The sequence below is a fragment of the Aphidius gifuensis genome, linkage group LG3 (genome assembly GCF_014905175.1).
Source record: "Aphidius gifuensis isolate YNYX2018 linkage group LG3, ASM1490517v1, whole genome shotgun sequence".
NCBI lineage: Eukaryota > Metazoa > Arthropoda > Insecta > Hymenoptera > Braconidae > Aphidius > Aphidius gifuensis.
In genome coordinates, this window is record NC_057790.1 from 6,551,037 (window position 1) to 6,577,594 (window position 26,558).

Genomic DNA, 26,558 nt, shown 5'->3' on the forward strand with positions numbered 1-26,558 from the left:
TAAATTTTTTAAGAGGCTGAAAATAATAAAAATTTATTTAAATAATTTGTATTTGATTGACACTATTGTTTGTCACTGGTGATACATAATTAACTAGTTGGTATTTTATAACAACTTACCATAGAAACTGTTCTTTTTCCTTTCAACAGAGACAATATACGAGTTTTATTAATATTTCATCCGGAAGACTATTAATTATTTCAAAGAGATTAATTATTTTCTTATCCCATTGAAAATCCAGTTTTATTTTGAAGCATTTTAATTTATCCAACTGTGTAAATGCTTGAACAAAGTGATCAGCATTATAAATTAAGAAATTGTCGTCAAATTCCTATTTAAGACTTGTTAAATTTTTACAATGTTCACCAACAAATGGCATGATACTATATTGAATTGCAAATATCTGTGAGAGACAATTTTTTTAATTAGTTGTGTCAATGCCATTATTAGCTAAGTAAAAACCTAAATTTCCAGCGGATGTTCATCATCCCACCCAGGTATTCCAATAATCACAAAGTAGTTCATGATTATTTCATCAGAAGTTACAAGAAAATGAAAATCAAATAAAATAAAATAAGTTTTTAATATAATGAGGCTATTATTTTTTTCTTTTGTCAACTTGATAAAATTTAAATAGGTTAATAAACGTATATAGGTATTATATTGAAATACTTTTTGAAAACACTTGCGTGTATCCAATAATAACTTCTTAAGCCACTTAAATATCATCAAACCTGTAATTCATAATGTACGATTGAAGGTAAAAATAATTGTTCTATACAAAAAATTGTTTAAGAAGTCTATTTATTTATGAACTTTTTTTTAAATAATTACTTGTCATTTAAATTTTTATAATTCCAAGTTATACCCATAAAAAATAAGTAGTAATAATAATAATAATGTTCTTTTACAATGTCTTCGACTTGGTAGAGTATTTTTAATGTGTTTTTAATAACGCGTCATAAGAAAATATGTCTGATCATCCATATCTTCAACAACCAACCATTGAGATGTAATCATTGAGTTAAAAAGTTGTCTTCTTAACAGATCACATATTGTCATGTGTAAAATGATACCATTTATACGATTTTTAGTTGCCTTATCAGCATAAATAACCAAGTTATATGTAATATTATCTATACCATAGATATTAATCTCTTCAAGATCTGGGTTATTTTTTATTAGTTGAATGATACCATCATCAGTAAGTTTCTTGCAATCAACACAATACAATATTTTTAATTCTTTAAATTTACTAATGGAGCTGTCTGTAATATCAAGAAAGCTTACATCTAGTTTTTGTAAATTTTCCAACTTTGTTAAAGCAACGAGAGCTGTTTCAGTAATAGCAGTGCAACCTCGGATTTCTAAAATTTTTAGGTTTTTACAATGATTAGCAATAGCAGTAATTGCACTACTGCCAAGATTTATTACCCCACACAAATTGAGATGTTCAAGATATTGTAATTTTGATAAATCATCAAGACTAGCAGATGGTACTACAAGGCAACCAGGAATTTCTAAACATTTAAGTTTTTTACAATTGTTTGAAATTGCGATTATTGACTCCTTACTGAGCTCCTTGTTATCAAACAATGATAAACATTCAAGATTTTCCAGCTCTGTTAACTTTTTCAAAGCAGTATCATTCATACGCTGATGTATCCTCAAGACTTTCAAGTCCTTGCAATATTGAACAATTTTATTTGCTAAGTCAGGCATGATAGTACAAGAAATAGCAAGATATTGTAATTTTGGTAAGTTTATCCATTTTTCGAGAGGAATTTTAGCTACATCATAAGGACAACATACAATATCAAGATGTTTTAGATTTTTGCATGTACAAAAAATGTTGTCAAGTACGTCTGTCGATAGGTTATACACACGATATTTAAAACCCATCGTTAAGTCGATATACTCCAAATTAACGAGTTTATTAAATAGAGAAAGTCTATTGTATTTATCATGGAGTCCAATAGTAAGATGAACAAGTGTTGTTTTTTCAGCTATTTCATAAAAAATGTTTCTTGAACAGGGGCCATGTATTGTCAATTTTTGAAGATTTTTAAATTTTTTTAAAGTCTGAAAACAATAGAAATTTATTTAAATAATTTGTATTGAATTATTTGTCATTGGTGATACGTAAACAACTACTTGATATTCAATAAAAACTTACCATAGAAATTGTTCGTTTTTTATTATACGGAGTTTCAGAGAGTAAATGAATTTCATTGATGTCTTCCGGAAGACTATTAATTATTTCAGATAAATTGACTGTTTCCTTATAGTAGCTATGATTTACTGTTATTGTTAGGCTTTTTAATTTATTCAACTGTGTAAATGCTTGAACTAAGAGATCAGCATCATGAATTAATGATCTAATGCTAACATCACATTCAAGACTCGTTAAATTTTTACAGTGATCACCAACAAATGGTATGATACTTGAATTGCAAATATTTGAGAGAGACAATTCTTTTAAATATATACCACATCTTAATAATATTTTTTCGATGTATGATTGTGTCAACAAACGATTATCGTAACAACGTCCAATTGATAATTCACATTTGTATTTTTTTATGTCATACCAAGCTCGTTGACATGCCTCTTTCCATTTGACACAAACTAGATTAAAACGTAACAAATGTAAAAATTAATAATAAAAACATTGATATTTTATTAATAAAAAAGAATCTTTATTTTGATGATAATATATACCTTCTTCCATGTCTATCCTCTCTGGTACTGGTAGCAACATGAAGATTTTTGCTAATGAGTCGTAATCCAGTGAATTGATGACAACTTTTTGATCCTTGTCATCATCATTAGAGATTTGTTGATCTTCCTCAACACATATTCTTTTTGCACTCATTTTAAGTAAACTCTGAAAATATATATCAAAAAAATAATGATGAATTTAAATGTATTACAACCACAAGAATATAACCATAAAAAAAATATACTCCAAAATATAGATCAATCAAAGGTGATGATTAACCAGTTAAATCAAGATTGATAAAATTTAATTTAAAGCCAAATAATACTGAATGTCATGCAACATGCTAAAATAAAATTGATACACATGATTTTTTTATAAATGTAATTGTTAAAATTATAAATTGTCATTTACCTTAGTTGACCCTTTGATTTGTTGATGATTAATTTAGTAGTTAATGCAATATAATATTTTTTTTTTCAATACACAATGTCATTGACTTGATGACTTATTTTTTTTTTAAATAAGTATGTTAATTTAATGATGAGTTTTAATTAGATAATTATGTACGTTTGGCCGTTAATTGTGCTATTGTTATTCTTGATAATCTCAAGTTGATAGATAAACAATAAAAAAACCCCCCACTTGGATTCTATTTACGTGTTTACGTGATCGCAGCTAGATGTCTACGTTACCAACATGGTTCCGATAACGGTATTTTCATAAGAAAGCCCATTTTGTAAATAAAAAACTTTGAATGTTATAAATAATAACAAATATATAAATTGGTTGTAATCAGTTAGCCGACAATTGACGGGCCGACATAAAATTAATGATTGTTATCGATTGTAATCGATTTGTACTTCAATGTAATGTACTTTTAATTATTTGTAACCCCCCTGATACATAGAAGAAAAAAGAATCTACGCCCATGCGCCGTAGGACATTAATTAGGCACTGTTAGGCACTTAATTTTAAATTTTTATTTAATTCATTGAAAAAAAAGTTGATCTCGGACAAACATTACAAATATATATTTGGAATGTACAAATGATTTCCTATAAAATACAATCATAAATTAATTTTTTCAGCTGGTCTTTATAATTTGTCGGCTAAGTGCAACATAGAATTTTAATTAATTAATTACAATTAATGAGGGGGGTTACAAATAATGAAAATGTTAAAAAAGAAAAAAACAATATTTACGATTGTGAAGTGAAAAAAATATGAATATTGTAATTGAGTAAATTGTGTGTGAAATGTAAGATAACGAAAAAAAAAACAAAAGCAACAATAACCGCTAATTAATTGACTTATAATTTAAATTAATTTTGATCATGAAATTAAGATATAATGGTTGATTCATTCGGACGTCCCTGTGCAATGACAACTTTTCAAGAATCTCAAAATAATAATTAAATCTATTCAAATAAATATTAATTATAAAAAAAATATTTAGTTTGTTATCTCAACTGGTTTGAGATCAGAGTTTCTAACGATATTTTGCAAGATTTTAAACGAAAAAAAAAATCATAAAATAATGACCAAGTGAAATTTCGAAAGGAAAAAAAAATTAATTTAAAAATGTTTGTGTAGATTTTGAAATAGATCTTATTCTTCTTTTAACTGAAAATATGTGATCTGTATTAAAGTATATAAATTGGCAATTAAATTGACTTTTAAAATTAAAATTTAGTTGATATTTGGTTGATATATGTATGATGAGAAGATTATCATATACAAAATAATCATTAAATATATTTAGAAAAATATTTAATTTCTTATCTCCGCTGGTTTAACTGGAGTATAAAAAAATTATAATATAATTGAATAATTTTATTCAATAAATATTTTTGTTAAATGAAATAATTAATTTTCTAAAAAAAAAAAAAAAAAATACGTAAACAAATAATATCAATAAAATAATTACATATAAATAAACTTAAAAATATAATAAATAAAGATTTAACAAGATAAAAAAATTAGATTATTATTTTTTTGTTTTATTTATTTATTCTTTTTCTAATTTTTGTTTTTTCATTATTGATTAATTTATATTGTAGGTTGAAAATAGTTTGAGCAACAATTGGAACAAACTATAATGCTTACAAGTTACACAGAGGGTCAAAATTGAATGAATAAAATTGACTGATATAACATGGATTATGTAAGTTGAGATAATTGAAGTTAATTAATTTTATTAAATTTATATGAAAATAATCCAAAAGGCGATTGAGAAATAATTTAACACATTTAATAATGAGATTTACATTTGAATTACCATTTTATCAATAAGCTATATTATTTTAAAAATATACATATTGTTATTTTAGTTGTCGATATACGCTTTACACAAAGTCATTATAATTGATTCATAAACCTAAATAAACAATGGGACCATTAATTAATTAATTAAGATGTTAAGATGATTTTTTAATGTTTTGGCATGGAATATCCTTGTTGTGGAAATTTAGCATGTAACGAGAATGGTTATAGATGTGAAGATCCTCATCGTAATTAACATAAATAAATTTTTTTTTTTCAATTGAAAACACACATTAAATTGAAATGTAAAAAAAATTATTTAAGTAAAATGATAGCGATAATAAATAATGTAATTATAAGGTTGAAAAAATAAATATAAAGAGCTTGATCAAATATGTTATCATTTTTTTTTATTTTTAAATATACGTTTACAAATTTTAATGTAAATAACAATTATACCATAAATCCCATTTTATTATATACTATTTTACCAGTACCAAGCTATACATTCGAAATATCTAAAATTATTATTTATTCATAATTGTAATTTAAACTTGACGTTATTTGAGTTATATCAACAAAAAATATATCAAGTAGACACGGAATAATATCGTTTCACACAAAGTCGTTATCATTATTTCATGAAGATAAATAAACAATTGGACAATTACTTAATTAATTAATTAAGATATTTGGAATTGATATGATTGACACATTTTTTGAGTTTTTTGTTGTCAGCAATGCATGAATTGAATGATGTATCTGCATATTTCATAGCATTTTCTAGGACCTTTAATATTTTCTTGGAATAATCATTTTTAAATGTTGAAACAATCAAGTCACGATTATTCTTCATGATATTATCTAACTCTCTGTATAAATTGATCATCTCTGTTGAAGGATGATTTACGATGCTTCGATCAATACAATCAAATATCATGTTCAATGTAGTGGAGTTTTTTTTTTGTATCGAGCAAAAGTTGAATGTTGATGACAGATCAATTCTCTTATTATGAAAATAAAAATAAGTTTATAATAGTATATATTTACACATAATTACTTGTTAAATTATAAATTTATAAAAAGAGAATATCTATACCTGAATAATTTGATTGATCAAGTTGTGAAAAATTACAGTTTCTTTATAGAAAAAATTATCGTTTTCGTTTAAAGCGTTCATTGTTATTTTATGAAGATATTCTTTCGAATAATTCAAGCAGCAAGTAACATTTTTATCTTTGACAAAAGTATGATTAAGATAATTCATAGAAATCTTCGAATCAATAGTCTTTATTTGATCAAACATTCTGAAATTATTTGTATTGATTATATCTTTCTGATTGTGATATAAATTTGTTAAATTTTTTCCATAATTGGAATGATTTAAAACAATCGTTTTATTCTGAGAATTATCTATTTCTAACTTTTTCAAAGTTATAGGGAGTGATAGTATACATAAATCAAAATTTCTTGTTATTTCCTTAATTGTATTATTCAAAGCCACTTTAAAATTAGAGTAACAATTATCTAATGATGAATTTACAGATTTATAACTATTGTAGTAGTTGTTTATCAAATCTTTATATAATTTATTGACATTTTGATTTTTAATATCATCATCAAGACAATGAAGAATTTCCACTGTTTCAAGTTCATAACACTTTGGATACTTAAATTTTAGATTGAGAGACTATATTTATAAAAAAAAAAAATATTTAATACTCAATATCATAGATTAATTTTAATTCTAGAAAAATATATAATATATGAAATATAAGTTTACCCATAAATATTGATGACACATATTTTTAAAAATTGCTGTATTGTATGAAAAGCATTTTGAGATTTTATCAAATACTTCGATAGCCGCATCAACAATTAAATCATTTGATTGAATTTTACATTTAGTTGTGTTTTTACGTTCAAAAATCGGGTGAGTCATTAAATCTTTATTCAAATTCATGGCATAATAAAAAAATTCGTGTAACATTAGAGATTCTTTATTATTTTTTATTTGAAGCGATTCTTCTAGACTATGATAAAACATAGTAAGATTACGAATATCATCAATGTTAATATTTGTTTTAGTTGATGATAGCAATGAATTTTTTACCAAATCAATATTTTCTCCGTGTCCCTATTTTTGATAAGAAAATATACAATATCCTTTATAAATTTTCTTTAATAATTAAATTGAATTACATTACATACCTTTTTCAGTAGAGACAATATGAAAAAAAAAATTATAATAATCTTCATTTTTATAAATAAAAAAAAAAATTTCGATATTCAGCGTTGAATTTAAATGGTCTTTAACTTTATAATTTAATAAGTGAATAATTTTAAAATTACACTGGCCTTTTAAATGGCATTTTTTATTTACATAAGAAAGTAATCGAGATAAGTTTATAAGATTTTGTGATAAATTAACTGCAAGACATATATTTTATTTTTCGTTTTGTTCGAGCATTCAACGTGCCGATTTTATACAATGCCTCACTTTGAATTTATATTTATTAGTTTTTGAATTAAATATTATTTTTGAGCAAGATAAAAATCATATGTACACAATCGTCATTTGGATACTTGTTTTTTTGGGTCAATGTATATAAATTTTATGAAATTTTATCTTTATTTTATATTAATAAAATTATGAGACATACACAAGTACTTTTTTATCCATTTTTTATATTTAAAAACAGGATGTTTGAACGATTGACAATTTTTTGTTTGTTCATTTACTTTTTTTTTTTCAATTAAAATTATTTAATGTATATGAATTTTCATAAAGTTTTGCAGAAAGAAAATTATGTTGTCCATTTAATTTATCATAATTATGACTTTTAATTTGCGAACGTTACGTGCAATAAAATTTATTTATCTTGAAAAAAAAAATAATATAAATGAAATTTAATATAAAAAATTAATTTTTTATTCTTTAACTTGATTTTTTTATGATATTCAGTTAAAAAGTAAATAAAAAATTAAACTCAACAAAAATCAGACGAAGAATATTTGTCAAACCATTATCTTTACGCGTTTTCAAACTTTTTTATTTGTTTTTTATTTTATGTACATTTTTAGATATTTTTTTTCATCGTATGTTTTACAGATATCTAAATCATAAACTGTTTTTCAGAAAACTGAAAAATATAAAAATTAATAAGAAATGAATAGTGGATTAAATTTTAAAAAATACTAAAAAATAGAAGTGATGCATAGATTTTAAAAACTTTTTACAGTTTATATTATTTTACCAGTACCGAAATATATGTACATTTAAAATATCTACAATTATTATTTATCTATAATTGTAATTTAAACTTGACGTTACTTGAGTTATATCAACAAAAAATATATCAAGTAGACACGGAATAATATCGTTTCACACAAAGTCATTATCATTATTTCATGAAGCTAAATAAACAATGGGACAATTAATTAATTACGATGTTCGGGATTGATATGATTGACACATTTTTTGAGTTTTTTGTTGTCATCAATGCATAAATTGAATGATGTATCTGCATATTTCATAGCATTTTCTAGGACAATTAATATTTTCGGGGAATGATCATTTTTGAATGTTGAAACAATCAAGTCACGGTTGTTCTTCATAATATTATCCAACTCTTTGTATAAATTGATCATCTCTGTTGAAGGATGATTTACGATGCTTCGATCAATACAATCAAATACCATGTTCAATGTAGTGGAGTTTTTTTTATGTATCGAGCAAAAGTTGAATGTTGATGACTGATCAATTCTCTTATTATGAAAATGAAAATAAATTTATAATGATATATTAATAATGATATAATTATTTGTTAAATTATAAATTGTTAAAGAAAAAAATTTATACCTGAATAATTTGATTAATGAAGTTGTTGAAAATTGCAGTTTCATTGTGAAAAAATTTATCATTCTCGGTTAAAGCGTTTGTTGTTATTTTATAAAGATATTCTTCCGAATAATTTAAGCAGCAAGTAACATTTTTATCTTTTACGAAAGTATAATTTAGATAATTCATAGAAATTCTCCAATCAATAGTTTTTATTTGATCAAACATTCTAAAATTATTTGTATTGATTATATCCTGCTGAATGTGATATAAATTTGTCAAATTTTTGCCATAATTGGAATGATTTGTTTCATTTTTAGAATCATTCGTAGAATCATTTTTTTTCAAAGTTATCGGGAGTGATAAAATACATAAATCAAAATCAGTTATTATTTTCTTAATTGTATTATTCAAAGCCACTCTAACATTGTAGTAACAATTATCCAATGATAAATTAACAGTTTTATAGCTATTGTAATAGTTGCTTATTAAATCATTATATAATTTATCGACATTTTTATTTTTAATATTATCATCGAGACACTGAAGAATTTCCACTGTTTTGGGTTCATAACACTTTGGATACTTTAATTTCAAATCGAGAGACTATATTCATAAAAAAACAATATTTAATACTCAAATTAATTACAAATTTAAATAAATATAGATTACCCATAAATATTGATGACACATATTTCCAAAAGCTACTGTATTGTTTAAAAAGCATTTCGAAATTTGATTGAATACCTCGACAATCGCATCAACTATTAAATCATTCGATTGAATTTTACAGTTAGTTGTGTTTTTAAATTCAAACATTGGGTGAGTCATTAAATCTTTATTCAAATTCATGGCATAATAAAAAAATTCGTGTAATATTATAGACTCTTTTTCATTTTTTATTTGAAGCGTTTCTTCTAGACTATGATGAAAATAGGTAAGATTACGAATATCATCAATGTTAATATTTGTTTTAGTTGACGATATCAATGAACTTTTTACCGAATCAAATTTTTCTCCATGACCCTATTTTTGATAATAAAATATTCAATATCTTTTATAAATTTTCCTTAAATTAAATTAAATTAAATTACATACCTTTTTCAGTAGAGACAATATAAAAAGAAAAATTATAATAATCTTCATTTTTATAAATAAAAAAAGCAATTGTAAAGAAATTTCTATGATATTCGGCGTTGAATTTGAATGGTCTACAACTTTATAATTTTAAAACTGGATAATTTTAAAATTACACTTGCCTTTTATATGGCATTTTTTATTTACATGAAAAAGTAATCGTGATAAGTTTATAAGATTTTGTGATAAATTAACTGCTAGACAATTATTTTATTTTTTGTTTCGTTCGAGCATTTCACGTGCCGATTTTATATATAATTATATATGTATACAATACCTTATGTTTAAATTCATATTTATTAGTTTTTGAATTAAATGTAGATTATTTTTTAAAATGATATAAATGATATGTACACAATCGTCATTTGGATACTTGTTTTTTTGGGTCATGGTATGAAATTTTATCCTTCTTTTATATATTTATAGAATTATTAAACATACATAAGTACTTTTTAATCCATATGAATATTTCAAAATAGGATGTTTGTTCATTTTCTTATTTTTTTAATTAAAATTATTTAATGTATATATGAATTTTCATAAAGTTTTGTAGAAAGAAAAATTATTATCCTTCAAATTTATAATAATAACTATTATGACTTTTAATTTGCAAACGTTACGTGCAATAAAATTTATTTATCTTGAAAAAAAAAAATAATATAAATTAAATTTGATAAAAAAAATTTAATCTTTTATTTTTTAACTTGAGTTTTTTATGATATTCAGTTAAAAAGTAAATAAAAATTAAACTCAACAAAAGTCAGACGAAGAATATTTGTCAAACCATTATCTTTACACGTTTTCAAACTTTTTTATTCGTTTTTGATTTTATGTACATTTTTAGATATTTTTTTTTTATCGTATGTTTTACATATCCAATTTACATACTATTTTTCCGAAAACTAAATTGTCCAGACACATATCAAGTGTTTAAAAATAGTATATTTCGTTACAAGTGCCCACTCAGAGAGTGTGCTCTCAACGAATTTGGAGGGGCAAGCGCGAGCCTTGGCGAGTGTTTCCCCTCCAAATGAGTTGCGAGCGGGCTCTCTGATTGGGCACATGTAACGAACTATATTTTTTATAAGTTAGTTAGAATAGTAGAATGTGTGAATTTCCAAAAAGCGCACTACCCCTCTTACGCTTTGGAAATTCACACATTATTCCCACTGCCCTTGTAACATAAAACAATATTAATTTTGTTCTGCGTATAAATATTACCTTTGAAAAAAATATTATAATATTAATAAATTTATTTTAAATTGTTTAGAAGATATACAACAAGTTTATAAAATGTTTTTAAAGATATTTGTTCTATTTATCACTTTACAAATATTTTATCATTTTAAGTTAATTGTTTAGGCAAGTTTTTATGGCACTCGTGAAAAAACTGTAAATATTCTTTTTTTTTACTTATCATAAATTAAAAAATATAAAAATCAAAATTAAACATCATTTAAATGTAAAATGAAGAGTGGATTAAATTTTAAAAGATACTGAAAAATAAAAGTGATGCATTCAAACTTTTGCTATTTATATTCTGAAATGAAGAATAATTTGTATTTTTAATATACAGTGTGATCAGTTGAAACCATGCTGCCTTAATTATACTTGTAATGAACAAAAAAAATGTCAATAATTGATTATTAACATCAGAAATTTGTAAAAAACAATTTATAAAAGTAAGTTAAATAAATTCTATTTATTGAGATAAAACATTTGATATAAATAATAAGAGACTTTTATTTTTTCTTGAATAAAATAGTGTGAAAAAGCAACTGAATGTTGTGTGTACAAATAAAATATGTCAACCAACACAGAATACTTGTCGCAAAATTAATAAAAAAGTAGGTATGACAAAAACAAACAAAAAATTGTTAAATAATTTATCAATGATTATAATAATAATAATAATTTTATTATCTAGTGTTTTGGCATGGAATATCCTTGTTGTGAAAATTTATCATGTAACGAGAATGGTTACAGATGTGAAGATTCTCATCGTAATTAACATAAATAAATTTTTTTTTTTCAATTAAAAACACACATTAAATTTAAATGTGAAAAAAATTATTTAAGTAAAATAATAGCGATAATAAATAATGTAATTATAAGGTTGAAAAAATAAATATAAAAAGCTTGATCAAATATGTTATCATTTTTTTTATTTTTAAATATACGTTTACAAATTTTAATGTAAATAACAATTATACCATAAATCCCATTTTATTATATATTATTTTACCAGTACCAAGCTATACATTCGAAATATCTAAAATTATTATTTATTCATAATTGTAATTTAAACTTGACGTTATTTGAGTTATATCAACAAAAAATATATCAAGTAGACACGGAATAATATTGTTTCGCAAAAAGTCATTATCATTATTTCATGGAGCTAAATAAACAATGGGACAATTAATTAATTAATTAAGATGTTTGGAGTTGATATGATTGACACATTTTTTGAGTTTTTTGTTGTCATCAATGCATAAATTGAATGATGTATCTGCATATTTCAAAGCATTTTTTATGACATTGAATATTTTCGGGGAATGATCATTTTTAAATATTGAAACAATCAAGTCACGATTACCCTTCATAATATTATCCAACTCTTTATATAAATTGATCATCTTCGTTGAAGGATGATTTACGATGCTTCGATCAATACAATCAAACATCATGTTCAATGTAGTGAAGTTTTTTTTATATATCGAGCAAAAGTTAAATGTTGATGACAGATCAATTCTCTTATTATGAAAATAAAAATAAATTTATTATAGTATATTTACACATAATTACTTGTTAAATTATAAATTGTTAAAAAAAAAAATTTATACCTGAATGATTGCATTGATGAAGTTTTCAAAAATTGCAGTTTGATTAATGGAAAATTGATCATTCTCGGTTAAAGCGTTTGTTGTTATATTATGAAGATATTCTTCTGAAAAATTTATGCAGCAAGTAACATTTTTATCTTCGCCAAAAGTATGATTTAGATAATTCATAGAAATTTTCCAATCAATAGTCTTTATTTGATCAAACATTCTAAAATTATTTGTATTGATTACATCTCGTTGACTCTGATATAAATTTGTCAAATTTTTGCCATAATTGGAATGATCTGCTTTATTCATTGAGTCACTTTTTAAAGTTATTGGAAGTGATAAAACACATAAATCAAAACTTCTTGATATTTTTTCAATTGTCTTATTCCAAGCCACTTTTGCATTGGAGTAAATATTATCCAACGACAAATTAACAGATTCATAGCTATTGTAATAATTGCTTATTAAATCTTTATATAATTTATTGACATGTTTATTTTTTATTTCATTATCAAGACATTGAAAAATTTCCACTGATAAAGGTTCATAACACGTTGGATATTTTGATTTCAAATCGAGAGACTATATTCATAAAAAAACAATATTTAATACTCAAATTAATTACAAATTTAAATAAATATAGATTACCCATAAATATTGATGACACATATTTCCAAAAGTTATTGAAATGTTTGAAAAGTTTTGTGAAATTTTATCAAATAAATCGACAATTGCATTAACTATCAAACTATTCGATCGAATTTTACATTCAGTTACGTTTTTATTTTTAACAATCGGGTGAGTCATTAGATCTTCATTTAAACTCAGGGCATAATCGAATAATTTGTGAAATATTACCAATTCTTTTTGGTTTTTTATTTGAAGCGATTCTTCTAGACTATGATGAAAATGAGTAAGATTACGAATATCATCAATATTTTTTTTAGTTAATGATAGCAATGAATTTTTTTCCGAATTAATTTTTTCTCCATGACCCTATTTTTTAAAATAAAATTTGAAATATCTCTCATGAATTTTCTTCAAATTAAATCAAATTAAATTACATACCTTTTTTAGTAGTAGAGACAATATAAAAAGGAAAATTATAATAATCTTCATTTTTATAAATTAAAAATAAAGCAATTGTAAAGAAAAAATTATAATATTCGGTGTTGAATTTAAATGGTCTTTAACTTTATAATTTAATAAGTGAATAATTTCGAAATTACACTTGCTTTTTATATGGGCTGTGACGATATCTTTAAGATTATTTTTACTAATTATATTTGCTACGTGATTTTTTAAAAAACGTAAAACAATATTCTTTTATTATTTATACTAGAATTAGGTGCCTGATATTGGTTATTTATACACAAAAGAGTAATGGACACGTATTAAAATTTTGTGATAAATTTTCGTTTTACTAATCCTTTTCGCGTGCAGATTTTATAAAACGCTATTTTTTTTAAAATTTATATTTACTATTTTTTTTACTAATTAAAAAGTTGTTTGGAAAGAATGACAGATAAGGTTAGATCCTCTTAAATTTATATTCAACTCGACATAAGAGATATGATTTACACAATCATTATTTAGATATTTATTTTATCTCACAATTCCGACGTCAATGTACAATGTTTTCGACAAATTTTATATTTATTTAATATTAATAAAATCATTACACATTGTACATGATTTTATGCATCAATTATTTTTTAAAATATTTTTAAAATAATTAGAAAAATGACTTTTAAATTGATTGTTACTCATTGATTTATTTTTGTTAATTTTCCAATCAATATTTTCAATTTCAATAAATTTAAATCTTACTTTCGTCAAATATATTTAATAAAATATATATTTAAAAAAAAAAAAAATAATATAAGTTATTATCATTTTTTATTTGCATGAATTTTATTTACATATACAAGTAATAAAATTCATTTATCTCGAAAAAAAATTTAATAAAAAAATTAATCTTTAATTTATGAAATATATAGTTGATTTAAAAAACAAAAATCAACAAGAGTCAGACGAAGAATATTTGACAAACCATTATCTTTACTCGTTTTTTAAAATGATTTATTCATTTTTTAATTTTATGTACTTTTTTAGATAAGACTAGATCGTATATTTCTGAATAAAATGTTTGTGGAATTATATATCCCCTTATCATTCAGACGACACTTTGATATTATTATCTCGAAAGTTTCATGAATTATTTTCAATTATTTCTATTTTTTTTCTTGCAATTTTATAACTTTTTTTAAAATATATTATATATTTTTTTAAAATAATGGAAATAATGTGTCGCCAAGGCTCGTGCTTGCCCCTCCAAATTCGTTGAGAGCACATTCTCTGAGTGGGCACTTGTAACGAAATATACTATTTTGCTTGTACAAAAAAAAAAAAATTTAACAAAAAGTATTTGTAAAATTAACAAACAGCTGTTTGTAAATTTCATTTTACAAACAAAAATTTGTAAAATTAACAAACAGTTATTTGTAGACCTAATTTAACAAATAAAATGTTTGTTAAATTAACAAACGTTTTGTTGGTGGACCTAAATTAACAAACTGAATTTGTTAATTTTACCAACTATTTTTTACTGTGTACTATTTTCGCATTGGTTCAAGCTATGGTTGATAAAAAACGAGTTGGTCTAATTAGAAAAGTTCATCAAAGAAATTCAGCTCCGAAAATAAATGTTTTAGTTCCATCTGCTAAGGTACCAGGTGAACCTTGGGTAATTTTATTAATGAAAATTGTTGTAACGAAGAATAATTATCATTAACTTGTGTTAAATTAATTTCAGTGTATATGTATGAATTAATTTGGGCTGATGAAAAGAGTGTCATTGATTCAAAACCTTTCATCGTTCAACTTTAAAGCAATTAAAAAAAAGGGAGAAAATGATGCAGTTAATAGTTTAATTGGCACCATGTTATTGGATGATGATGTATATAAAATAATTTTGTAAGCCACTTGAATATCATCAAACCTGTAATTACATATGTATACGATTAAAGGTAAAAATAATTGTTTTATAAAAGAATTATTTGAGAACGTATATTTATTTTTAAACTTTGTGTTACAAAAATATTAAAATTGTCATTAAAATTTTTTTAAAAAGTTATATAAAAAACAAGTAATAATCGTAATAATGTTCTTTTATAATTTTTCCAATTTGGCAACGTATTTTGAATGTGTTTTTAAAAATACTTTATGGATAAATATTATACGCATCAATCAGAGATAAAAGTTATACGATAATTCCATTAAAGGTATATATGTAACAGCCAACCATTGAGATTTAATTTTCGACTTAGAAGCTTGGACTATTGGCAGTTTAGACATTTTTATGTGTAAAATAATACCATTTGTACGATTTTTAGTTACTTGATCAACAGCAATAACCAGGTTAATTGTAATATTATCAATACCATCGACACTAATCTCTTCAAGATCTGGATTATTTTTTATAAATTGAATGATACCAGCTTCAGTAAGTTTCTTGCAATGACCACAATGCAATTCTTTTAATCCTTTCAATTTACTAATAAAGCTATCTGTAATATAAAGAAAGCTTACATCTAGTTTTTGTAAATTTTTCAACTTTGTTAAAGCAACAAGAGCTGTTTCGGTGATAGCACTGCAACCTCGAATTTCTAAACTTTTCAGGTATTTACAATTATTAGCAATGGCAATAATTGTACTATTTTTAAGATTTTTTACCATAGAAAAGTTTAGATGTTCAAGATATTGCAATTTTGATATCTCATCAAATATCTCATCAAGAACAGATGAAGAAAAACGTGATTCATCAATAGAACCAGAAGGAATTTCTAAACGTTTAAGTTTCTTACAATTTTCTGAAATTGCGATTATTGATTCTTTTTTTAACTCAACGCAACCAAGCAATGATAAACATTCAAGACTTTCCAACTCAGTCAACTTTTTTAAAGCAGTATCATCCATCATTCCTAAATCCCATATCTTTAAGTGTTTCAAATTCTTACAATATTTAACCATTGTATTCGCCAAGTCAGGTGTGATACTACAAGTAATACCAAGATATTGTAAGTTTTGTAAGTTTCTCCATTTTGTTAGAGGAATTTGAGCTTCATCATAGCTAAGACCATATGAAATATGAAGATGTTTCAGATTTATGCATGTAGAAAAAATAGTAAAGAGTACGGTTGTAGGGGGGTCAGTACGAGGATCACGTAAACTTTCAGTATGCATCCGCAGCTTTAGGTCAATATGTTCTAAATTAACGAGTCTATCAAACGAAAAAAACCTTTGGTGTACATCATATATGTAAATGTCAACATGTACAAGTGTTGTTTTTTCTGATATTTCATGAAGAAGATTTTCTGAACAGATGCCATGTACTGCCAATTTTTGAAGATTTTTAAATTTTTCAATAGTCTAAAAATAATGAAAAATTTATTTAAATAATTTGTATTTAATTGATACTATATTGTTTGTCACTAGTAATACGTAAACTAGTTGGTATTCAATAACAACTTACCATAGAAACTGTTCTTCCTTGGCCTATGGAAGGTTTAGAAAGTACATGAATTTCATAAATTTCTTCTGGAAGATTATTAATCATTTTAGATAAATTAAGTGTTCCATTATAGTAATTATTACTCAGTGTTATTGTTATGCTTTTTAATTTATCCAACTGTGTAAATGCTTGAGCAAAGTGATCAGCATCATGAATTGATGGATCGTCGTTAAATTCACATTCAAGACTTGTTAAATTCTTACAGCGATCACCAACAAATGGCATGATATTTGAATTGCAAACGCCTGATAGGGACAATTCATTTAAATATTTACCACACATTAATAATATTTTCTCGACGTATGACTGTGTCAACAAACGGTTATCATAACAACGTCCAATTGATGATTCACATTTGTATTTTTTTATGTCATACCAAGCTCGTTGACATGCCTCTTTCCATTTGACACAAACTAGATTAAAATGTAACAAATGTGAAAATTAATAACACAAACATTGATATTTTATTTAAAAAAAAAAGAAAATTTATTATGATGATAATATATACCTTCTTCCATGTCTATTCTCTCTGGTACTGGTAGCAACATGAAAATTTTTGCTAATGAATCGTAATCCAGTGAATTGATGACAGCTTTTTGATCCTTGTCATCATCATCAGAGGTTAGTTGGACTTTGTCAACACATATTCTTTTTGCATCCATTTTGAGTAAACTATCTAGAAATGTATGTCAAGACAATGGAAATGAATTTGAATGTATTACAACCAGAAGAAAATAACCATAAAAAAAAATATATTCCAAAATTTAGATTAAAGGTTTATGATTTATCAGTGAAACAAACTCAAATAAAATTTTATTTAAAGCCAAATAATATTGAATGTCATGCAACATGTTAAAAAACAATAATTGATACACATGATTCTTTTATTCGTATAATTGTTAAACTTATAAATTGCCATTTACCTTAATTGATCCTTTGATTTGTTAATGATTAATTTAGTAGTTTAATGCAATGGATTTTGTTGTTTTTTAATACACAATGTTATTGACTTGGTGACGTATTTTGTTTTTTTAATAAATATATCAATTCAATGTATGTTTTGATCAGACAATTTTGCACGTTTGACCGTTACGTTTTCTATTGTTATTCGTTACGTTTGGTTACGTTGTATGTGTAAACGACTTGGATATAAAAATGTAAACAAAAAACAAAAACAACCAAAAAAAAAAAACTAATGGAGAACGAAATCCCAGCTAAAAGTTTACGTTACCAACATGTGGTTTTGATAACTCATTTTATATAGTTCGACTCTCGGGTTCTAGGGAAAAAAGATCGAATTGTAAATAAAATTTTAAATATTATATAAATAATAACAAAGTAATTGTGCTGTAATTTATTTTCACTTTTTGGAATAAAGTATTTGTTACTAATTATCGACAAATCCTTAAAAATATTTGTTGAAATGAACAATTAATCAATTTATTTTTGTTAATGATTATTTATTTAAAAAATATATCTTCAATAAAATGACAATGATGATTGTCATGTTCAAAAATTTACCATACTTACAATTTTGTAAGTATAAACAATAACTGGCACGTTTATCAAAGGTAAAAATAATTGTTCCATACAAAAAATTAATTTAAGGAGTATATTTATTTTTGGATTTCTTTTTACAAAAATAATAAAATTGCCATTCGAGTTCTTATAATTTCAAGTAATAATAATATTTTTTCACAATGTCTTGAAAATGTCATTGACTTGGCAACGCATTTTACATGTGTTTTTAAAAGCAAAATTAAGAAATGGTAAACGATAATATTTTGTCTATTCAACAACCAACCATTGAGATTTAATGATTGTCTCAGAAGCTTGGATTGTTAACGGAATAGATATTTTAATGTGTAAAATAACACCATTTGTACGATTTTTGACTGCCTGATTAGCAGCATTAACCAAGTCATTATATGTAATATTATCTATACAACGGACATCAATCCTTTTAAGATCTGGGTTATTTTTTATAAGTTGAATGATACCATCATTAGTAAGTTTCTTGCAATGAGTACACTGGAATGCTTTTAATCCTTTCAATTTACTAATGAAGCTGTCTGTAATATCAAGAAAGCTTACATCTAGTTTTTCTAAATTTTCCAACTCTGTTAAAGCAACGAGAGCTGTTTCAGTAATAGGACTGCAACCTCGGATTCTTAAACTCTTCAGGTATTTACAATTGTTAGCAATAGCGGTAATTGTACCACTTCTAAGATTTAATAGCCCACACAAATTGAGATGTTCAAGATATTGTAATTTTGATAACTCATCAAGAACAGCAAATGGTACTTCATTGCAACCAAGAATTTCTAAACGTTTAAGTTTTTTACAATTGTTTGAAATTGCAATTATTGATTCTTCATTGAGCTTAATGCAATTAAACAATGATAAACATTCAAGATTTTCCAACTCTGTTAACTTTTTTAAAGCAGTTTCATTTATAGAGTAACGATTATGTATCCTCAAGTCTTTCAAGTTTTTACAATATTTAACAATTGTATTTGCTAAGTCAGGCATTATTTCACAAGTAATAGCAAGATATTGTAAGTTTTTTAAGTTAATCCATTTTTCGAGTGGAAGTTTAGCTACATCAAAAGGACTACAAGCAATATCAAGATGTTTTAGATTTTTACATGCAGAAAAAATAGTATCGAGTATTATGTCAGTTGTAGTTTCATATAATTCACGAGCGCTCATGCGCACCGTTAGGTTAATATGTTGTAAATTAACGAGTTTATAAAATAGAAGAAACCCTATATGTAGGTCATACAGTTGAATGTTAAGATAAACAAGTGTTGTTTTATCAGCTATTTCACGAATAATGTTTTTTAGACAGAGGCCTTGTACTGTCAATTTTTGAAGATTTTTAAATTTTTCAAGAGACTGAAAATGATAAAAATTTATTTAAATTATTTGTATTTATCCAATTGATAGTATTGTTTGTCACTGGTAATGCATAAGCAACTAGTTAGTATTCAATAACGACTCACCATAGAAATTGTTCTTCTTCGTTTATACGGAGACAATAAATGAATTTCATAAATTTCTTCTGGAAGACTATTAATTATTGCAAAGAGATCAATTGTTTCATCATAGTATTGAAGATTTACTATTATTTTTATGCATTTTAATTTATTCATCAGTCTAAATGCTTCAACAAAGTTATCAGCATGATACATTAATGAATTATCGTTAAATTCACACTCAAGACTTGTTAAATTTTTACAGTGATAACCAACAAATGGCATGATACTTGAATTGCAAATATCTGAGAGAGACAATTCTTTTAAATATATACCACATCTTAATAATATTTTCTTGAGGTATGAGTGTGTCAACAAACGGTTATTATATGAACGTCCAATTGATGATTCACATTTGTATTTTTTAATGTCATACCAAGCTAGTTGACATGCTTCTTTCCATTTGACACAAACTAGATTAAAATGCAACAAATGTAAAAATCAATAACACAAACATTGATATTTTATTGATGATAATGATATTTACCTTCTTCTATGTCTATCCTTTCTGGTATTGGCAGCAACATGAAGATTTGTGCTAATGAGTCGTAATCCAGTGAATTGATGACAACTTTTTGATCCTTGTCATCATCATCAGAGGTTTGTTGATCTTTTTCAACAAATATTCTTTTTGCACTCATCCTAAGTAAACTTTGATAATGCTGTCGTCAACTTTTTTGAGAGCGTGAAGCTTATTAAATACAGAAAAATATGTTGTTGAGTCTTGCTCTTTTTTTTTTATTATAACAAAAGTTTAAATTTTTATTTATAATCAATTTTAAGGTTAAAAACACGTGGATTACAAGTTTTTTTTTTTTCAATAATAGCTTTCTTTCAACAAAATCCTTACCTGGAACTCTATAGGTGAACTCCAGGTGAACGGTTCCCTGCAGCGTTTTTAAGTGATTCATAATTGTCGATAAGTGAAATTCTACTGGTCGACAAAATAGTAGTCGATAATTTCTCAGCTAGATGGCCGCTTATATAATAATTGTTTTTCTAATGAATATAACAATTAAAAAATTATGTTATATTTTAACGTTAATTTTCCTCTGTTGGAGGACTTGGTCAGTTTTTACTGTTAATGCTTGACATCCATTTTTTCATCTTGAAACTCAATTTTTTTTGTTTATTTGTTTATTTATTTATCTATATTCATAATTTTTATAATTTATGTATTTGTTTATTTAATTACCATGAATTAATTAGAATCACTTTCATTCACTCTTTTTTTTTCGTTGTTGATAATTACTCTAGTTTAAAAAAAATTTATAATAATAAGTATGGCTGAAATGTCTAAGGTGTTTATGTGCAATGCATAAAACAGAGTTATTAAAACTGAAAAAATAGTATACAGCATGATTTATTTGATAGGCAACTCATACAGGAGAATTAATCCATGGAATTAATGTAGAAAAAATAGATACAAAATTATATCAAGCGATACAATCATTTGCATTTTAATTACATTATCAAAAAGTTGAATTTTTTGATGCTCGTTTATTTCTAATAAATTTAAAACTCTCGCAAAGTGTACACCATTACCTAGTTTAAAAAAAAAATTTATAATAATAAGTCTAAGGTGTTTATGTACAATACATAAAACAGAGTTATTAAAACAGTGTATCAAAATTATTAAGCTAATATATTGGAATTTATAAATAAGCCTTTTATTGGAAAATATTTTTTACAGATGATTGCTCATGTGACAATATCGCTTGTGAGTCTCATACAGTTTCAGCCATCAATTGAATAAATTTTAATTCATTGTGGTAAATGTTTTTTATTTAATGATGTACAGTACATATGTATATAATATAATAAAATAATTTTTATTCAAAAATTTATCATACAAATCTAAAACTGCTGATTTTTGTTATTTGAGGTATTAATCCAGAAATAAAAAGTTAAGAATCGCGACATTACAGATAATATGAAACATGCAGTATATAGATTAAGACATCAAAAAAATTAATTTATAACATCCGTCTTATTTCGCTTGGTAAAAATAATATTTAAAAAAAATTCGTGTCAATTCAAATATTTATTCAGCGATATTTATACTTATATGCATATCTATTATTTGTATGATCTAATTTCATATACATATATGTAAATTTTGTAAATCAAATTTAAGAAAGTACATTATTATTTTAACGAAAAAATAAAAGAGAGATAAAAATATAAAAAATATTATTACAATAAAAATTTATTTAATTAAAAAATATTATTTTAATATTCAAGATAGTAAATCAAATTATAATTACACTTTTTATACTTTTTTCGTAATACTTATCGTTAATACTGTGCCAAAGAAAAAAACTGACGTCAAAGCGTATAGATTTAAGTAACAAATTAGTTGTACCTGCATAATGAGAAAAACGATAAATTTGAATCAGAGTTTCGATAGAATTACAATGTTTTACAATTATTATGAAGAAATACATATATATATTGATAAAGAAATTATAATCAAATAAATTACAGCATACTAAATTTAATTTTTAAGCCGCTGTTCTGTACATTATTATTATTCTTAACTGTACATTATTATTTTAACGAAAAAATAAAAGAGAGATAAAAATATATAAAAAATATTATTATACTAAAAATTTATTAAATCATTTGCATAATTTCTGAATTATTTAATTTTTTTTTCAGCGAATTATTTTTTTCATCGGGTGGGAAACTTTGGTATACTTCTAATTCACCAAATGGTAGCACAAGTTTACTATTTAGATTTATAAAAAAATTTCAATTCATACCTATATGACTTTACTATTGATTATGCAACTGAAAAAGTGTTCATTATCGAAATTTTTAGAGACAATTTTATTTTGAGTAAGTATCTATTATTAATATTCAACACTAAAAACAAAAAAAAGAATTATTCAATTTTTATTTATTCAGAACGTATTGACATTGAAACTTCTATTCTGTTCGACCATTAAATGTACATGATAATAATGAAATCGGAACATATCCTTATTTTTCTATACTAATTTAGTATAGCGTTTAATAATAAAACTCATTTGATTTTAAACAAGGACAAGTAAATTATTATTTATTTTTTATGTAAAAAATTACTAACATTATATATTTTTTATTGCAAATATAAAAATTCAAATCAACCAATTGAAGTTAAGGTTTCAGTTTATCCTGTAACTGCACTCATCAAAAAAATTACGAATAGTTTTTGGAAAAAAATGTTAACTAAAATTGGAATAATAATTGTGTATACAATAAGCTTTTTTTGTTGTTTGAAATTATGCAAATCTATTTACCTAGAAAAACAGTTTTATCATAATATTGGAATTGTATCTATACTAATATACCATTATATTATAGAAGTTGGTCTAGTTAAAAAAGTTTATCAAAGACATTCAGCTCCAAAAATGAATGTTTTAGTTCCATGTGCTGATGTGCCAGGTGAACCTTTGGTAATATTATCAATGATAATTGTTGTAATGAAGAATAATTATTATTAATTTGTGTTGAATTATTTTCAGTGCATCTGTATGAATTAATTTGGGCTGATGAAAGAAGTGTCATTGATGCAAGATCTTTTATAGATAAACTTATTATCTATCTTTTATAGATGTTATTGGAAGATGATGTCTTTGAACCTGGTCAAATAATAATGTTAAAATTCAACATATATAAAACAATTTAGTTTAACTATATAAAATAATTTTTTAGGCCACTTGAATATCACCAAACCTGTAACTACCTATGTACGATTAAAGGTAAAAATAATTGTTTCATAAAAAAAATTATTCAAGAAAGTATATTCATTTTTAAACTTTTTTTTTATACAAATATAATAATAGAGTTGTCATTTAAACTTTTATGATTTCAAGGTACATATATAAAAATGATGTAATAACAATAATGTTCTGTTACCATGTCTTCGATTTGGTAACGTATTTTGTATGTGTTTTTAAGAATACTTTATAGATAAATATTACGCGTCGATCAGAGAGAAAAGTTATACGATAATTTAATTATATATATTTATAACAGCCAACCATTGAGATTTTATTATTGACTTAGAAGCTTGGACTATTGACAGTTTAGATACTTTTATGTGTAAAATAATACCATTTGTACGATTTTTAGTTGCCTGATCAGCAGCAATAACCAGGTTAATTGTAATATTATCAATACCATCGACACTAATCTCTTCAAGATCTGGATTATTTTTTATAAATTGAATGATACCAGCTTCAGTAAGTTTCTTGCAATGAGCACAATCCAATTCTTTCAATCCTTTTAATTTACTAATGAAGCTGTCTGTAATATCAAGAAAACTTACATCTAGTTTTTGTAAATTTTCCAACTTTGTTAAAGCAACAAGAGCTTTTTCAGTAATAGCTTTGCAGTCTGCGATTTCTAAACTTTTTAGATTTTTACAATTATTAGCAATAGCAATAATTGTACTCTTTTTGAGACTTCTTACCGAATACAAGTTTAGATGTTCAAGATATTGCAATTTTGATATCTCATCAAAAACAGACGGGGAAGAAGGAGGGTCATCATAAATAGAACCAGAAGGAATATCTAAACGTTTAAGTTTTTTACAATTGTTTGAAATTGCGATTATTGATTCCTCTTTTAGTATAACGCAACCAAGCAATGATAAACATTCAAGATTTTCCAACTCTGTTAACTTTTTCAAAGCAGCATCATTCATAATTTGATGAAGACTATGTATCCTCAAGCCTTTCAAATTCTTGCAATATTGAACAATTGTACTTGCTAAGTCAGGCGTTATAATACAAGGAATAGCAAGATATTGTAAGTTCTGTAAGTTTATCCATTTTTTGAGAGGAATTTTAGCTACATCATAAGGACCACGTGCAATATCAAGATGTTTTAGATTTTTACATGTAGAAAAAATAGTATAGAGTACTTTGTCAGTTGTAGTTTCATATGATTCACTAAAGTCCATGTACAGCGATAGGTTAATATGTTCTAAATTAACGAGTTTATAAAATAGAAAAAACCCTGTGTGTAGGTCATACAGTTGAATGTTAAGATAAACAAGTGTTGTTTTTTCAGCTACTTCATGAAGAATGTTTCTTGGACAGAGGCCATGTACTGTCAATTTTTGAAGATTTTTAAATTTTTTAAGAGTCTGAAAATAATAGAAATTTATTTAAATAATTTGTATTTAATTGATATTATTGGTTGTCACTGGTGATACACAAACAACTGTTGGTACTGAATAACAACTTACCAGAGAAAATTCTCTATGTCGTTCCATCGAAGAAAATAAATGAATTTCATTAATTCCTTCTGGAAGACTATTAATTATTGCAAAGACATTAATTGGTGGAAAGAGAGCATCGAATTGACAATTCACCATTATTTTTATGCATTTTAATTTATCCAACTGTGTAAATGCTCGAACGAATCGATCAGCATTATACATCAATGAATTATTGTTAAATTCACATTCAAGACTTGTTAAATTTTTACAGCGATAACCAACAAATGGCATGATACTTGAATCGCAAATATTTGAGAGAGACAATTCTTTTAAATATATACCACATCTTAATAATATTTTCTTGAGGTATGATTGTGTCAACAAACGGTTATTATATGAACGTTCAATTGATGATTCACATTTGTATTTTTTAGTGTCATACCAAGCTCGTTGACATGCCCCTTTCCATTTGACACAAACTAGAATAAAATATATTAAATGTAAAAATTGATAACACAAACATTGATATTTTATTAACAAAAAGGAAAATTTATTTTGATGATAATATATACCTTTTTCCATGTCTATCCTTTCTGGTATTGACAGCAACATGAAGATTTCTGCTAATGAGTCGTAATCCAGTGAGTTGATGTCAACTTTTTGATCCTTGTCATCATCAGAAAATTGTTGGTCTTGCTCAACACCTATTATTTTTGCACTCATTTTAAGTAAACTGTAAAAATGCTGTCGTCAACTTCGTTGAGAACCTGAGGCTCATTAACAAAAGCCTAAATTTTTATTTATAACCAATTTTAAGGTTAAAAACACGTGGATCACAATTTTTTTATTTTTAATAATAGCTTCCTTTCAATAAAATCTTTACCTAGAACTCCAGGTAAACTCTAGATGAACGGCTCCCTGCAGCTTTTCCGAATGATT

General features: G+C 24.6%; 4 protein-coding genes across 4 annotated transcripts; all 4 read right to left on the bottom strand.

Annotated features, from left to right (window-relative positions):
• Positions 1-863: 863 nt before the first annotated feature.
• Positions 864-3,158, bottom strand: LOC122851750. Its single transcript, XM_044151193.1, has 4 exons — positions 3,134-3,158; positions 2,722-2,887; positions 2,177-2,628; positions 864-2,082 (listed from the first exon to the last, which is right to left on the bottom strand). The coding sequence occupies exons 2-4, from the start codon at positions 2,873-2,875 to the stop codon at positions 949-951; spliced, it is 1,740 nt and encodes a 579-aa protein (XP_044007128.1). The 5' UTR covers positions 2,876-2,887; positions 3,134-3,158; the 3' UTR covers positions 864-948.
• A 9,110-nt stretch (positions 3,159-12,268) lies between these two features.
• Positions 12,269-13,979, bottom strand: LOC122851751. Its single transcript, XM_044151195.1, has 4 exons — positions 13,865-13,979; positions 13,445-13,792; positions 12,809-13,378; positions 12,269-12,718 (listed from the first exon to the last, which is right to left on the bottom strand). Exons 1-4 carry the CDS (start codon positions 13,913-13,915, stop codon positions 12,392-12,394), a joined length of 1,296 nt encoding a protein of 431 aa, XP_044007130.1. The 5' UTR covers positions 13,916-13,979; the 3' UTR covers positions 12,269-12,391.
• A 1,304-nt stretch (positions 13,980-15,283) lies between these two features.
• On the bottom strand, positions 15,284-18,379 carry LOC122853565. The gene is made up of 6 exons (XM_044154065.1): positions 18,293-18,379; positions 17,878-18,045; positions 17,331-17,782; positions 16,513-17,227; positions 16,174-16,365; positions 15,284-15,306 (listed from the first exon to the last, which is right to left on the bottom strand). Exons 2-6 carry the CDS (start codon positions 18,029-18,031, stop codon positions 15,284-15,286), a joined length of 1,536 nt encoding a protein of 511 aa, XP_044010000.1. The 5' UTR covers positions 18,032-18,045; positions 18,293-18,379.
• Positions 18,380-19,157: 778 nt separating this feature from the next.
• On the bottom strand, positions 19,158-26,342 carry LOC122853566 (F-box/LRR-repeat protein 2-like). Its single transcript, XM_044154067.1, has 4 exons — positions 26,192-26,342; positions 26,006-26,098; positions 24,575-25,381; positions 19,158-19,693 (listed from the first exon to the last, which is right to left on the bottom strand). The coding sequence occupies exons 1-4, from the start codon at positions 26,340-26,342 to the stop codon at positions 19,158-19,160; spliced, it is 1,587 nt and encodes a 528-aa protein (XP_044010002.1).
• Positions 26,343-26,558: the final 216 nt, after the last annotated feature.

Excerpts from the sequence above, each read along its gene's own strand:
- LOC122851751 (XM_044151195.1), bottom strand. The coding sequence starts at position 13,915 with ATGAAGATTATTATAATTTTCCTTTTTATATTGTCTCTACTACTAAAA. Across the intron at positions 13,793-13,864 it reads TGTCTCTACTACTAAAAAAG|GGTCATGGAGAAAAAATTAA; the intron begins GTATGTAATTTA and ends TTTAAAAAATAG. Across the intron at positions 13,379-13,444 it reads TGTGTCATCAATATTTATGG|TCTCTCGATTTGAAATCAAA; the intron begins GTAATCTATATT and ends TTATGAATATAG.
- LOC122853566 (XM_044154067.1), bottom strand. The coding sequence starts at position 26,342 with ATGAGTGCAAAAATAATAGGTGTTGAGCAAGACCAACAATTTTCTGAT. Across the intron at positions 26,099-26,191 it reads AAGGATAGACATGGAAAAAG|TTTGTGTCAAATGGAAAGGG; the intron begins GTATATATTATC and ends ATTTTATTCTAG. Across the intron at positions 19,694-24,574 it reads TGAAGAGATTAGTGTCGATG|AAATTCTTGGTTGCAATGAA; the intron begins GTATTGATAATA and ends TTAAACGTTTAG.
- LOC122851750 (XM_044151193.1), bottom strand. The coding sequence starts at position 2,875 with ATGAGTGCAAAAAGAATATGTGTTGAGGAAGATCAACAAATCTCTAAT. Across the intron at positions 2,629-2,721 it reads GAGGATAGACATGGAAGAAG|TTTGTGTCAAATGGAAAGAG; the intron begins GTATATATTATC and ends GTTTTAATCTAG. Across the intron at positions 2,083-2,176 it reads AAAAACGAACAATTTCTATG|ACTTTAAAAAAATTTAAAAA; the intron begins GTAAGTTTTTAT and ends TATTGTTTTCAG.
- LOC122853565 (XM_044154065.1), bottom strand. The coding sequence starts at position 18,031 with ATGGATGCAAAAAGAATATGTGTTGACAAAGTCCAACTAACCTCTGAT. Across the intron at positions 16,366-16,512 it reads GGTAAAAAATCTTAAAAATA|ATAGCTTTATTAGTAAATTG; the intron begins GTACAATTATTG and ends TTTATATTACAG. Across the intron at positions 15,307-16,173 it reads AACTAAAAATCGTACAAATG|GTCTACAAATAACTGTTTGT; the intron begins GTATTATTTTAC and ends TTGTTAAATTAG.